This window comes from Aethina tumida, chromosome 1, assembly GCF_024364675.1.
Source record: "Aethina tumida isolate Nest 87 chromosome 1, icAetTumi1.1, whole genome shotgun sequence".
Classification (NCBI taxonomy): domain Eukaryota; kingdom Metazoa; phylum Arthropoda; class Insecta; order Coleoptera; family Nitidulidae; genus Aethina; species Aethina tumida.
In genome coordinates, this window is record NC_065435.1 from 63524887 (window position 1) to 63540852 (window position 15966).

At 29.2% G+C, this 15966-nt stretch overlaps 2 protein-coding genes and 2 long non-coding RNA genes across 5 annotated transcripts; 1 reads left to right on the forward strand and 3 right to left on the reverse strand.

Annotated features, from left to right (window-relative positions):
* Positions 1–405: 405 nt before the first annotated feature.
* LOC126264253 (uncharacterized) lies at positions 406–1340 on the forward strand. The gene is made up of 2 exons (XR_007547009.1): positions 406–584; positions 893–1340. It is a non-coding gene; the product is annotated as an uncharacterized LOC126264253 (long non-coding RNA).
* Positions 1341–3134: 1794 nt separating this feature from the next.
* LOC126264251 (uncharacterized) lies at positions 3135–4137 on the reverse strand. The gene is made up of 2 exons (XR_007547007.1): positions 3991–4137; positions 3135–3921 (listed from the first exon to the last, which is right to left on the reverse strand). It is a non-coding gene; the product is annotated as an uncharacterized LOC126264251 (long non-coding RNA).
* Positions 4138–5931: 1794 nt separating this feature from the next.
* LOC109598964 (uncharacterized) lies at positions 5932–7456 on the reverse strand. The gene is made up of 2 exons (XM_020014873.2): positions 7351–7456; positions 5932–6668 (listed from the first exon to the last, which is right to left on the reverse strand). The coding sequence occupies exons 1-2, from the start codon at positions 7360–7362 to the stop codon at positions 6051–6053; spliced, it is 630 nt and encodes a 209-aa protein (XP_019870432.1). The 5' UTR covers positions 7363–7456; the 3' UTR covers positions 5932–6050.
* A 4969-nt stretch (positions 7457–12425) lies between these two features.
* LOC109598946 (stromal membrane-associated protein 1) lies at positions 12426–15748 on the reverse strand. Of its 2 annotated transcripts, none has more exons than XM_020014853.2 (6): positions 15550–15748; positions 13751–13952; positions 13394–13686; positions 13101–13336; positions 12842–13036; positions 12426–12761 (listed from the first exon to the last, which is right to left on the reverse strand). In XM_020014853.2, exons 1-6 carry the CDS (start codon positions 15665–15667, stop codon positions 12453–12455), a joined length of 1353 nt encoding a protein of 450 aa, XP_019870412.2. In that variant the 5' UTR covers positions 15668–15748; the 3' UTR covers positions 12426–12452. The 2 variants fall into 2 exon arrangements, with proteins under 2 accessions (XP_019870412.2, XP_019870411.2); XM_020014852.2 differs by having other exon boundaries at positions 12842–13042; positions 15550–15745.
* Positions 15749–15966: the final 218 nt, after the last annotated feature.

The following is a 15966-nucleotide window of genomic DNA, read 5'->3' on the forward strand; positions in this document are numbered from 1 at the left end:
TGTATGTTATTAGTTATGCAAATGTATTTTTTATTCTTAATAAAATTGTAATTTGCAATTATTAATTATGTGTATGACTAACATATATAAAATTAAATTTAAATTCCATCTCACCTACACAACAAGTAGTAATGGCAACATTATAGATTACTAACATTATAAAAAACGGTGTTAATCCTACATACTGCTAAGATGCTATAGACAAAAATTAAAAAATGTGGTACTATCAGACGAAATTTTCTACATACCACATTACATAATATTACTCTACATAAGTATAACGAGTTGACGAAATAACAACAGCAGAACAGCAGTTTTAATATCAGGTTCCAGGAGAAGGACATGATTAATATAAAGAAACAACACTTTTAAATAATAGTAAATAAGACATAGTAAATACTAAGGTGCTAAATAAATTGACAATCTTGTAATTTAAATTTAAAAAACAACAACAATTTTGATAATATTTGTATATGCAAGTTCGTCAGTATATATACAACCTACTCTTGATCTGTTGGTACGTTTATTGTTGTTTGAGTGTTACAGAACGAGTGTGTTGAAGTGCAAAAATGTATAAAATTTTGGTAAGTGATTGGACTATTTGCTTGAACTCGCCTGTTTTTTATTCTTTCACATTAACCTCCTATTTTGGTTGTCTTAACTTAATTGTTATAACTAAGAAAGATGTTATTTTCTGGATGTAAAAAATCTCTTAGTTGTGTTTCAATAATTTATTCTCTTATGGATACAAATATTATTTATTTTTATCTATGTTATTTAGATGTAGATTAATAAACAAATTAATTAATTTAGAAATTTACAAAATTACTAATCTCTATTTTTCGTCACCAGTAATTCAAACATATAATTTACATATTTTTTTATATTTTAGATAAGTCTTGTTTTGTGTACCGCCCTTTGTACACTTGGAATTACTTTTCCTTTCTCGGAGAGCAGTCAAAATAACCACATATCGAAACCCATCTTTGTTCTTGAACCACATATTTTGGCTGTGCCATTGAGAATCAGTACCGAAAATAAACCTCATCTTATTAAGAAAAGAGCTGTGAATGATTTAGATGCAAGTGCCGCAAGATACAATCCGGGAAGGAGAATAAAATATATCACATTTACAGCATATCAATCACCTTTCAAGAATGGAGATTACTTCCCCACAGTTGTTTAAAGACACAACATATTTAAATACCACGGTATATTAATAAGACTGAGCTACTCTTTTGTACAAAATATATATTTCTTTATTTTAATATTAATGCTCTACAAAAACAACTGATGGAAAATAATACTCGCATTTTATGTATTATAAATTATATTTTTTTCTAGATAAATCTTTACAATTATTATGTACTAATGTGTTTTATTCCAATTTACAATTAAAACAACTAAAAGACAAAAATTAAAAAATACGTAATTAAAAAATTATTGTAATTTATAACATCAATTAATATTTATAGTACTATCGAGGACTAATGAAAAAAATTTTGCTAACATGAAAACATTAAGATTCTAAACTGGTTGCCTATTTTAGGATACAAAGTGTATAATTCAACAGAATAGGAAACCTCCACAATATTTGATGTTGTTGAGATCAGAAACCAATTTTTCTAATATCATTGGTAAATTAAATAAAATACTTTGTATGATGGCAAACACATAGCATTAGACAGCTTTTTGAAGAAATAAGTAAGTAACTGAACAATTAGATGTAAAAATTAAATGCCCCATGGTATCAAGTCAAATACACAAAGGCAATAACCAACTTACTCAATCTTTAGGAGAATATTTCCGCAGGACTCTATATGTGACCTACAAGACACTCTATCTCCAAATATATAATTTTTTTTCACGTAAGCGTTTTTATTTCAAAAATCGATTATGCTTGTACTACTGAAGATGAAGACATTGAACCTGTTAAACAACTCACAAAATAAATTAAAGTGGTATTAGACAACACTCCAGTTTCAGTAAACGAATATCGGCTATGAAAAATAATAATGCAGAACGGTCCTTTTCTTCTCTTAGAAGACTCAAAACTTGGTTTACAGCTTCAATGACAAGACCGCCTATCTGGACTGGCAATTCTCCACGTTCACAAAATCATACTCTTTCAGGTAGAAGAAATAATAACTCGTTTCGCGAAAAGAGAAAAATTGATTTTGTTATTTGATTTAAATTATTTTGACGTATGGCAATAAAATTTTATTTATTTTTTAACTGATTCACTAATGTAAAGTGGATCGAACCTTGAGCCTATCGGATATTCTCGAAGGTTCTAGAACCAACAAAAAATTACAAAGCTATTTGGGATGAAGAAATACTTGTTAATTTTTATTAGCTTATAAAATTGCTAAAAATTAAATTGTTCATATAAACTCTCCTTTAGTCTAACGCAGAATAATCGCATCGTGCCAATAACAAAATACACACAGATGTTCACACCGAACTATTTGTTACTTTTGACCGTTATCACTGCAAATATTGTAACTGTGTTGTGCATTATACCATATAGGCACAGACTTGTGAGATTTTGAACTGGAGTGTATAAAAATGTTGTATTCTGTAGGGTGTGAACGTTTTCGAGTGAGCAACAACCTTAAATTTTATTTTATTTTCTATACCGTTCGCTATTTCAAAATTTTAAAAATGCTACAAAAACGTAATGAAAAATTAAAAATTTAGTATTAGTATTTCGTTTTATTTCGTTTCAGACTACATATTGAGACTACCTTCTTCATTTATTTCCTCCTTGACCACAGATAGAATATTTTCGTTTCCTTCTGAAATTAATAGAAACATATTTTCCGTTGTTCGAAGGTGCCACCATTTAATCTTAAAAATGTTAAAATGTTAAATTAATTGATCATCAGCTTTTGATGGATTTAGTGGAATTTATTTATACAACAGTATAGTTAAAAGCTAGATAAGAAGAAATTACAAAATTTATTATTAAGTTTATTATCTGTAATCGAAAATTTATTAAGTCAGTCAAAGGCAATTTTCATATTCAGTTTCAAAGTAAAAACAATCTTATTATAGTTACATGTAGTTCATGAAACATTACAATATTACATTCTAATATATGAATTCACTTCGTCAAAAAAAAAGAAGTTAAATATAATCCAAAAAGGTTTTGTTGGTGAAATATATAATATTATTATTTAAATAAATACAGTCGAACTTTGATAACTCGAACGATGACTTGCCAGAAAAAAATTGAGCTATCAAAACTTCGAGTTATCGAAGTCCGTTTATAAAAATTATGTCTAGCTCTTCCAGCCCAGGTCCTGGTATACTTTATTTATAAAAAACTGATGTTTCATTTTTTAAATCTTCTACTACCTCATGACTCAGATAAAATTATTTTAACCTCCTTTAAAACAATGCCTTGTATGTTACTTTCAAAATTTGATTGGTACATAACAATGTTTTAGAAAGCGTCAGAATAATTTTAGCTGCAACTATTCCGAGGATCATATTGGTACATATACTGCGTGAAAAAAAAACGTAACACCTAAATATAATTGATTTATCCTTAAATCTTAAAGCATAAATTGTCAAAAGCTAATAATGGGTCGGACCCTCTCTTTGATTAAGACATTAAGAGATTATCGATATTTTCTTGTGGTATCTCATTCCACTCGAACTGAATCTGACATCTTAGATCATCAAAAGTCCGTGGAAGACGCTGTAAATTCCTTAAACGTCGCCCCATTATATACCACACACGTTCGATTGGGCAAAAATCTGGGTGGTCAAGACAGAATTCACTTGGGGGGCTTGTAGGAAGTTTAATGTATTCCTGGTAATATATAGATGGGCATTATTTTGCTGAAAAATTAGTCCAGGATATCTTCTTATGTAGGGATGAAAATAAGACTCCAAAACGTCATCCACATATCACTGAAACGATATATTGCCACTAATGAAAACTGAAGGTGACCTGCTACCATAAGCAATAGTACCCCATACCATTAAATCCATAGTGTGTGACTCTCCACAGCAAAGTGAGGTTCACGTCTTTCTCCAAGTCGCCGTCTTACTAACACATGACCATCGTGCATGCCCAAGGAAAAGCGAGATTCATCCCTAAACACAATGTGATTCCATTCCTCATCCCACAGTCACTACGTTGGCGCCTATGGTTTGCAGGTAAAAGTCTAAAAAAGGGCAATAAATCCATAGGCCAAAAGACTAAATACAGAGATAAACAGATAGAATACCAATTGGCCTACCTTCATCAGCAATCACACTCGTTGAACCCTGAGGGCCTAACCTGTTTTCTCAAAACGAATGTTCTGTTCATCCAGGCCCACTATTCTATCTCTATCAAACTCGCTTAATTGGCTAATATTATTTCTTCTATGTACTCTAGCATGTTAAACATTTAGTATAAATTACTAAATAAAACAAATTGTAAATATGCTTTCCATGATTTTAAGACTCCAAGATTTATCATATGATAGATTTGACGGAAATAATGAAATTTTATATCTGAAACAAAACATTTATTAATGGGATATTAAGAATATATTTAATTTATTTATTAAAAGTCTATTGACTAAAAAAATCAAAAATTTATTAAGCTGAAAATAAGTTATTATTAGTTTTAAAATAAATATAGTCCTACTGTAGTTATATATTTTTTATGAAACATTGATATTATATAGATTTAGATTCCAAAATTTTATTCACTGTGCAAAAAAGAAAGTTAAGTACACTGACTGTTCGAACGTTTTGTTAGTGAAATTATTTATATAAAATACAAATTAGATGCATCTTTTTTAGTATAGGTCCTGATATTTTTTTAAACTAATGGTTCATTTTCCTCTACCTAATTTTTCACTGATAAATTTTTTTTACTCCCTTTGGAACACCACCTTGAATTTCACTTACAAAGTCAAAGATTGTGTACATGATACATATAGCAGTGTTTTAGACATTAGTAGAATAATTACCTCGAGGATACATGTAATACATATTCCACAAATTTATCCAAAAAACTGTTTCTTGCCTGCCGGCACCAAAGATCTTCGTTTCCTTCCGAAATTGATGACTAATTGCAAATCTCTTTCAGAACAGATTCAAGTAAAATTGGTTTAAAATAATGCAACTAAAAAAAAAATATTGAAATATTGTTATTGAAATACAAAATGTATAGAAAAAATATATTTGAAAAGGTTCAATTTAATACCACTAATAACCACTATTAACTTAAAGATTTAAGCCAATGTTTCTTGTTCTGTGCCAAGCTGCAGACTAAAATTTTGTAGGTGTCAGTCACATGAAAACTTTGTAACAAATAATAGAGATTGTCACCGAAATGACCAAACAACCAACTTTAAAATTCCTGCTTTGAAAAATAAAGAGCAAGTTCTTTTATTTATAAGAAACTGGTTGTTTGGTTTTATATGTAACTAATATAAAATGTTTGATATTGAAATATTTAAAATAATATATAAATAAAATGTTTTCAAAGGTTTTGGAACTTCTTACATAACAACACTTAAAAATAATTGATAAGTCTATAAAAATTTCATCATTCGACACATTTTCTATAATTTTATAAATTATATATGTTACCCGAGTACTTGCATCTTAATTAATCTACACCAGCTAAAATTTAAATATATTTTTTTTAAATTTTGGTTAAATAAAACTATTGGATAAAATTAGGGCATACTTAAATCATTATTTTTATAGGGTACTGAAAATTTTAAAAGGAATAATTGTACAAAAAATTATTAGAATTGTCTGTTTAGTAAATTTCCACAGAAATATTATTAAGTTTCAAACTTATTCAGATTTTAAGAGACTCTTTCAAATAAAATTTTAAAAAAATGTATGTGGTAAATGGTAAATTGGAAATTGGATTTTGTTTAGGAAATTTAATATAGACAAATAAAAAGCATATTCTTTCTTTTAATTGTTTATTAACTTTCAGATAAATATAATCATGGCAAGACATTTAAAATATGTGTATATAATACTGTACTAATATATAATATAATACTGTACTAATATGTATACACTCATTTAAAAAACGCAGGTGTGGGTCTGAAGGGTTTCCTAAAAACAGGTCGGTTTTCTGATGCTGCTCTTTGTAAATCTTTGTGCTCAAAGTTTTCGTTCGTCAACTGTCTTCTTTGAAGTTGATAATTATTTGTTAAGTCGGTATAGTAATTTACTGGGCTTCTATAATTTATTGGTGGCCTGTAATTGGACTGATAATTTGGAATATAACTTGATCTGTCCACAGGGCTGTAATTGTAGTAACTCGAAGGGATCGTTTGATACGTCCTAGCTTTAACATTATTTGTGGGATAATTTCTGTAGTAGTTGTAATCCTTAACTTGTCGTGTTTCTCGTTTTTGGTTCCCGGTGGAAATTATAGGAACCAGTGAAACAGGTTCATGAAGAAGTTCGTTTATGTCACGTCTCTCCCGCTTTTGATGTCTGTTTCTTATAAAATACTTCAGGAAGGATGACGCAAACGAAGTTCTACCAAATTGAGACTGTATTCTGTGTAGTCTTCTATAATAATCGTCATCTTCCTCTCGCTTAACTCTTTGCAAGTCTTGGTTTTGTTCATTCTTCACTTCAGCAGTTACTAGTATAATATAAACGCACACGAGGATCAACAAACATTTCTAAAAATAATTGAATAGTCCAATTAGTATCTACTGCAAAAAATAGCCAATAATAATTTTAAATATTTCCTTTTGTTAATAACACAGTGCTTAAAGTTTATAAATTTACTTCTCATTTTAATTACAAAGAATTTTAACATTAATTATTAATATTAACTTTGTTTGAACAGATTACTATTAATATTAACGCAATTAATAAATTAATGACATAAATGGTGTAAGCAGTAACAAGGACAAGTAATGTCCTTGTTACTGCATGACTTCATGATTAAATGAATTTTTGTAGCTCTTACATTTTCATACTCAAAAAATAACAGAGAATTTTTTTTAAATAGTCACGAGATGTTTTTATTAGATTTGTGATAAGATTATATGTATGTAGAAGACAAAACAGTAGTAAAAAATAATGTTTTACAATTTTCCTCGGTATATTGCAATTGGGTTAATTTTATTTCAGATTTTATAAAATAATCATGATTTATAAACCACTGACACTGCTGAATTTAAAAACTCTGTACTGTTCATTAAATACACAAAATAAAAGGCCACTACCAAATTTTATCCTGCTCTTCTACTATAAACTATGAAAATTTAATAGACCAACTCACAATTATCCATTAAAGTAACTAATAACCACAATAACTCAGTGTTACTAACTAAAAATTTTTAATATAATACTTACTATGGGGACCATTTTCAAATATAGAACTAACACTGATCGGAATTAGAACAAGACTAGAATTAAACTAGTTTTAATATAGCAGTATTGTTTAATACTATTAACGGAGGCAAGACTTTACGTAGGTACTAATAAATTGACCAAGCAAAAAGAGTTTGTCTTTATTTTCACTTACCTTTGCTAATTAGTGGTAATTGATAAGGAACAGTTCTTCTGACGTTAATGAGGTCAGCAAGTCATCTGTACAGGAATAAGGTCGCGTTATGCAAATAAAATGCATAACACCGTTAATGAAAGTATTGGCTATTACTGGATGTCCAACGCAAAAAGAAGACTAAGAGTATTTTATGTGGCGGATCACAACATGTCATCATAATATTTGAAAAATGTGATGCGGATTATAAGAAAATATGATTAAATGAACTATACTAACATTAAGTAATAGAAATAAGGACTCTCAGTAATAATTAATTTATTACTACTAATTTTTTAATCACATGTAATGTACAGTTGCAGTTAACACGAATAAACTAAACTGCAAATGGAGTTGCTAATATTCTTCTGGACATCTTTTGTTTATTTAGAGCACTATTTTGCATAGTGATTATGGAACCTCTTCCATAGTCTGTAGCTAAGTAAGTAGATTACACTGGCAAATGGTTTTTGATATTGAATTTTTTTCCAGATCATTGAAAATTTGACAGCAAGTTGATCATCTATTAACAGAGACATCAAATCAAGACGTTTGGGATAGATAAATACATAAATAAAAATTAATTAGAATTGTAACACGACAGTTTGTCGAGTAGGAATGAATAATCAATTTTATTGTTTAGCATCTTTCCGAGAATCAGTGAACACTCTTGTAGAATGTAAAGATTCTTTAGCGGAAAAACATCGTAGTAACATGTGCGATGAAACGGACTGGAGTAGAACAAAACTACCAATTTCCCAACAAAATCACAACTGTTAAGTTTAAATTACATTACAAAATAATGCAGTTAGTTTTCTGGTGTATATTGTATTGCAATATTTGTGCTCATCAAGTGTCAGTTGATTGATCGTCCACCATTTATCGACTAGATTCAAATTATTTTGTAAGTTAATGGAATCATCCATAATTTTAACATCAAGACAAATTTTCTGGATGTCAGCATAAGCAAGGCGATAAAAGATCAAAATATTTAATAGGTCCTTTAAAAACAGATTAAACTGTAATGGTTCAAGATTGGAAACTTTGGGTACTTCATGTTGTATATGAATGATGATGATGATAACAAATCTTGGTAAATAACATAATCCTGTCAATTGTTTAGGTTGGACTGTAATAGTCTTGGAGGTTTAACTTGTCATCAATAGTTCATGATATAATCTGGCAACGATTATCAAGAATTTCAGAAATAAACTGTGAGAAACTGGTAACTGTAGAACGGCGTCATATATCTATGGTGGTAAGATAATATTGCAGAAGTAGCAGAAATTGTGGTATAACATCTATAGTATTTCTAGTTCATTTGACTTTTAACTCACCATTTCATTCTATAAAACTTTGATATTTTTAACAGTTTTAGATGAAAATCAACCTGGAAACTTATCAGTGGGAATACTACTAAAATATTTAGGAAGTGATGTGTGATAGAACTTATAAACACCAGTGTTTAAGCTATTTTATTAAAGAATTTGGTAGTAAACTTCTTTCCCGAGACCTACCAACACGTGAAAATGTCTGTTAAAACGAACAACATGCTCCAAATTTAAAATGGAACTGTTTAATATTTTAATAGTTCGTTAAGTTAAGATTTCGTTCATCCAGTGCCTCATTTCTAGATAATTCTTCGTTCGTGCGGGACCAAAACAAAATAGTTATATTTGAAAAACTAGGATTATTGTTCAATTTATAATTTACGAAGCGGAGTTTCAAAATCGTATGCATACTTTTATGATCTTGACTCTTGTCTACTGCAATATTTAATTTTAATGAGAACATCATATAATTCTAGTTCAATGAGCGGATAACTCACCATTGAAGGCTCCCTGCAGAATCGGAGTTATTTTTCCTTGAGCCATACAGGAGAATGTTAATTGAGCCCCTCTGTCTTTCGGTAATATCTTGAATAATACTTTCATGTAAGAAATTAACGACGTCAATATTTTTGTCAATATAATATCACCCGTGAGGTTTAAGAAAGGATTTGTCAAAATTAATTGAGTTAAAGGATGTCGGACCAAATCATGTACATTATAAATGGGTGATGCACAAAATAAACCTAGAATTCAAAATGAATGTTCATGAATATTCTGGTCGAATAATATGTTAGACGATTTGGATTCAGCTTAAACAGAGTTACTCTAACGTTTTTATCAATTCCAGTATTATTTTTATGTATTTCGTTGCAGAAGAAGATTCTGAGTGGACTATTCTCAATACAAAAACGGTCCCCAAAAAAACGGATAACTTTAAAAAATTTTCCAAAAAATAAAAAAAGTTTAGTCTAAGTCCAAGAATAAACAGTGTTCTGGGAAAGAAGGTGAATCAAAACACAACAAAATTAATAAATGAAAACCAAGCTGCAAAACATTTATAGTATCTAAACATGATAAAATTGTTGTTGCCAGGGTAAATGTGAATGAAATATTCGAAAATCTGAACATAAACCTTGAAAGAATATTCATGATATGTTCCTAACAAATACAAACACATTACTTCTGAAATTAATGTTACTTACGTAATTTATTAATAAGATGGTGAGAATAATAAAAACCGGATTGCGCTTGACAATATTTTAATATTTTTAGTCAGAAAAACCCAGTACCAAGCGATACTCCGGACGATAAACATTAAAATAAAATTCTGTAATTTTTAAATCAAGCTTTGAAATAAAGAAAATTAAATCAATATATATTTTTTTAAATAACAGTCTTATTTCCAACTAATTCTTACATACTGTGTGTAATGAAAATTTCAGAATTTTATAATATAATTTATATTATTAATTACCATGAAGGTACATAATAACTTTTTCTAATTCAAATATATTTAAACTTAAATGTACATATTGTGATAATTGTGATATGGTTAAAAGATCAGCATTATTATTTTATTACACGTTTAAATTATTAAATAAAAAAAAAAAATAATTTGCTATATATATCATATATAGTAGTCATAATTATACCAACTGTGTGAATTGTTATAATATTAATTTACTAATATGGTTTTATACGGTAATTTAAAAACAAATATTATATATATTCTATAAAATGTTTCATGCAATATTGGTCATAATTGGAGCCACTATATAATTAGTTGATAGTCGCTCATGAAAATTAGAATATTTTTATATGACAAATCAAGATACTTAAAAGAATTTTATTAATTAATGTATGACGATTTTTTATCACTACACGACATCGTTTTGCCATAGATTTCATTAGCTTGTACTAAAATATCATCGATAATTCCCCAAACAATTTGGATCTATTAAAAAAGATAATCAACATTTCTAAATTTCCACCTTTGAATTTTCTGTCACACCATTTATTATTTTGGCTATTCTAAAACTGGAATTTTTTGTTCCTTTAACCATTCCTTAAACCACTCTAGCAGAGTTTAGCAGGGTGTTCATAGCAGCATATTTCACTTTATGAAAGGTGCAATTGTATATTGGATTTAGTCTCTCATTTTTAAAATATCGTCAAATATATTACCATCAGTTTTAAACATGTGAAACTTTGACTTGCCATTAAATAGAACTCCCTTCCAATCTTGTGGTGACCAATGAATGAATTTTAGGTGAAAATTAAGGTTTCTGGCATGTCTGCCTGCAGGTAAATCCGCTACAACCAATTGTTGACCGATGGTACTTGTTGAAACATTTGTCTCTGGAATTTCAACTTTAATTGTAGAACTCAAAGATGTATTGGATTTACAGATGGAAATTACTTTTTTATTGATTCTGCTTGACGTCTTTCTATGCGATTTACTACTCAAATTGAAAACAGTTGAATGGTTCTTGTTACAACATATATTGAATCAGATAATCAATTTAGATCCATTACACGAACTTTAATGTCTGTTGAAAAATTAATTCCACGAAGTATCTCAACTGTTTTGTTTTACAATATTCAATTTACAATTCTGATCCTATTAAATGATATTATTAAAACAACAAGTTTTTATTGTTTTTGATACTGAATGTCTACCACATAAAATAATGTCTCTTCATTTCTATACAATTATTAAAAAGTAAGCAATAATTTTATAAAACAAAACCTATCACACTGTTTTTGTAAATGATGAATTGGTGGTTGAAAATTTTCTACTTTTGTTGTCCGATAATACAAGTCTATCAATTTAGTCTGACCTTCGATTCTCGGCCCTTTAAAATACAACACGTTAACCTTAATCAATTAGTTTACAGATGATAACCTTAGAAGTGATGAAATGGGATACATAAAAACATAAACTTAAAATTTAAAAGAATTTATTAAGTGAGTTACTTATAAATGTACAACAAATTGTAAGCAATGTAAACTTGAATAATTTACTTAAAATGAATACAATTTAAATCATAAAAATAATCTCTTGTAGAAGTAATATAATATGTCTATAAGACTTAAAAAATGTATAAAAAACATTTTACTATAATATAATTCGTTTAAAATCTTGCACATCGAAATATGATCTTTGAATATTGCAACACCCATCAATGAATTAAAAATTTATATATGTATGTATTTATGTACTTATGTGCACCAGCAACTTGGAAGTCCAAAACAAAAAAGTAGGGTTGTTAAATTGGACTTTGTAGTTTCCCTGTATGTTTTGTAATATAATATATTTTATTACACGTATTTAAACATATTTAAAATTACATTTTCATAATATCACTAAAAACCGACAAAATTCAAAAGGCTAGACTTGCACTACTTTACAACAGTTCAACTTAACTGTAAATAAGTACGTCCAAGTACCGTCGATGTAGTTAAAATCTCCACTAGCCTTCTAAATACATTTAAACCAAATAAGCAAAACGAACTCTTACAGGCGCTGTTTAATTAGCCAAACAAAATACGAATTAAACGACATATTTTTATTAACAATTTTACTGCCATATATTTGTGGTCAAAGTGGCCGCTCCATTCGCAGGAGCACTATTCAAACTTAAATTACCCAACTGCTGCTGTAAACTCGACGTCTGGTTGTTGAAAAATGGATTTGGTTGATTATACAAAGGCTGCGACTGAGCAGGGAACTGCGCAAATTGATTAGTTGCAGGCGTCATTTGCGAATTGCTCTGGAAATTTGAAAACTGCGTTGCCGGACCATTTTGATACTGAGCCTGAGATGTGGGAAATTGGTTCATGTATTGCACCTGATTTTGCACAGGGAACTGTCCTTGTTTATTCCAAACCTGCAACATGAGGAGTTACAGACAGCACTTTTAAAATGGAACAATTAATTTAGTTCTGAATTAGTTTAGTTATTTGTTACCTGGGGCTGAGGATTGGCAGGCGGAATAGCAGTCTGCGTCTGGGGCCACTGACCCGTCCCTGCATTCGCGGGAAACTGTTGCATGCCGTTTTGTACAAGATACGACTGAACGGGAGGCTGTGGAAAACCGCCAAACGCTTGATAATTTCCTTGTTGTGCAGGCATACTGGTTTGTACTGGGAAATTTGTCGGATACTGCACCTAAGCAAAAAATCATTAAGTCATGTTTGTACACACGACTTGAAAAATAATTAATTACCTGGGTAGGAGCTTGGAACTGATTGAAGTTGTTTGTGGAGGGCATGCTTCCATACAAAGCTAAAATACTATCTTTTGTCAATTTGACTTTTTCTTTTTCCGTGGGAACAGTCTGATTGAAAAAGCTTTCCTCCTCATTTTTAGTAGTGTCGACAGTAGTTGCAGGTTTCTCCTCTTTTTTCTCTTCAGTTGAAGCAGATAAAAACCCACTGAAACTGTCATCTCCATTTTGTAAACCTAGAACCAACAATTGCAATTACCATAAATCGTTACTAATAAATCAAGCAACAATACCTAATAAATCTCCATCTTTTTTCTCTTTATTTTCTATAGTATTGTTCACACTTCTAGCTGGTTTAGGACTGGGATTTTTCGGTTTGGGCAGCTGTGGCACTTCTACGTTACCTAATGATTTCTTTTCAACGATAGTCTTTTTCTTACGCTTCTGTTTCTCAATTTCCTCATCAATCTCTTTTTCCCAATTGACTTTGGGTAAGGCTGGTGGCACCCATTCTCTTGCTATATATTTTTTATGTTCGTACTTCGCACGGATAAAGGTCTCCAAGCTGGAGTCACTCTGGGGTCGCCTGAACGGTGTCATTAATTAAATGTATATGAATAATACGCGCTGTTTATTGAAGCATTTCTTACCTAAAATTATCTGGAAGATTAGCTTCATACACTGCGCGTGCCCTAGAGTTCCCCATTTGTTGCAATGAAACCACTTGCTCTGGAGTCCAAGTGTCCAGATTCACTGATTTCACCTTGGAAATGTGAACACCCAGGTTCCTGTGTATACCTGCACATCTTATACACAAAAATACGCCTATATTCCAAGATGCCCATCTAGGTCCTAAAACAATTCACCATAACATTATAAAATCCCATTATAATGTTGCAGTTATATTACACATAATTATTATTTTAAATATATAGATTAAATAAAATATATAAAGAATTCACGTTTATGTTAAACCAATTACATTTACGATAATAAATATTTAATTGTAATATATGTAATAATGATTTTATAATTGATTAAACTTTATGACTTGTAGACATAACAAATGAAAAATGAACTTTACCGATAAATTTAATTTTAAAGTTATATATTGATATTCTTCCTTTATTCATCTAAATATAAATGTTTTTTTAAATCATGTTAAATATATGAATGTTAACAGAAATAAATCGTATATTAAACATGTAACAATAATAAAAGTTCTAAATAAAAAAATATTAGAAAGTCCATCTTAAATTGATTTTAAATAAACGATTTAATGGATGGTTTTTACCAGAGGGTCTCCCTATCAGAAACGAAATATTTAACTGTAAACTTAATGTTTTTAATAATTAGCAAAGAGCATAAATTATAGATATATTTAATAATCATGACTTGGTATAAAAGTAGCCAAAATTAAGTTGTGATATATTCATTAATATAATCAAAAATCAACTCTGAATAAATATTTAGGTTTCTATTCACATTTTTTGATTTTATAAAAACACATACATCTTGAGTTGTATTTGTAACTGAATATTTATATAAGTAGTTGAGGTAAATTTAAGTTGCTACTGCAATTTACACAAATTCAAATGCAGCAAATCATATCCAGTCCCATAATTAATTTTTATACCTTATCCTAAAAATTTTGAGTTTCGTGCACAATTGCACAATTTAATAACAGGTCTACATTTATAATTCAGTCACAGTCATGCCAGATGCAAATAATATAACTATGCCTAATACAAAAACTGTAAACCTACTTAACATTAACAAATTATGTAGCAAAGACAAGATTTAGTAATACATCTTACATCTGATATACATAGATTTGTGATTTTCAGTTTTTATAAATCATTTATGTGGACACATATATTAATTATGAAACATAAATTAAATTATACTTAAAATTTAATCACAATGCATTCAGGAACAGCTTGCAAAACATTTATCATTTAAACTTCCTGTGATTGTTATAAATAACTTTCAAGTTTCTACATATACAAGACAATTCACCTGAAGTGTGAAAAATAACATCAATGAACACAAAGTATTCAATTTATTTCACAACTCTATGCAGTTGCATATATTGTTTGAAATAAATTACTGTTTTTAATTCATAAATAAATAATTAGGAATTAGTCTAGATAATGTATATTAATGTAAAATTATGCTGACTCAATTATATATGGATCATTATGGAAATACACAACACTATTATTATTTGATCTATTAAATGTGTTTTATTTATTGGTTGTAACAGTAGTGAATAATCATAGTTCCACAATAGAACAGATAACATATCTTTTTCATGTGTTTAAATCTCCAACCAATTAATAAATCCTAAAGCGATAATCATGGGTGTTGCAAGTTTAAAATTAGAGACACATGCATAATAAAACGTCTAATTAAGAAAATAAGGCATATCCAAATTAAAATTACATACCTTTGGAATCGCAATCCACACAATATTTATTGTCTTCATCCCTTAATAAACCGTTCAAAACCGATTGGCACTTATCTTGCAATTGCTTCACCTTATCCTTGTCCGTCTTCGAAGTCATTTTCTATATTAAAAATTTATTTATTTAAAACACAACAACGTTTCGTAAATGACAACAGAGGGTGGTTGCCATTTACAAACGTCACTATTCTCTTTCTGCGCAAGTCAAACGCCAAATTCGATTTTATTTTGGTTAAATACTAGGGTTTTTCGTTTTGTAAAAATAGCGGGAACGATTTGAATTTTATGAAAAATAAAACTATTAAAGATAAAAACCAAAACACACTAGAAGAAACGCCACTGTTAGCTTTTAATGAATATGCGCTTGTTTAAATGTATTTTTGGTTTGTCGCATTATTT

Excerpts from the sequence above, each read along its gene's own strand:
- LOC109598946 (XM_020014852.2), bottom strand. The coding sequence starts at position 15,667 with ATGACTTCGAAGACGGACAAGGATAAGGTGAAGCAATTGCAAGATAAG. Across the intron at positions 13,687-13,750 it reads AATCTTCCAGATAATTTTAG|GCGACCCCAGAGTGACTCCA; the intron begins GTAAGAAATGCT and ends GACACCGTTCAG. Across the intron at positions 13,337-13,393 it reads AAAAGATGGAGATTTATTAG|GTTTACAAAATGGAGATGAC; the intron begins GTATTGTTGCTT and ends TGTTGGTTCTAG.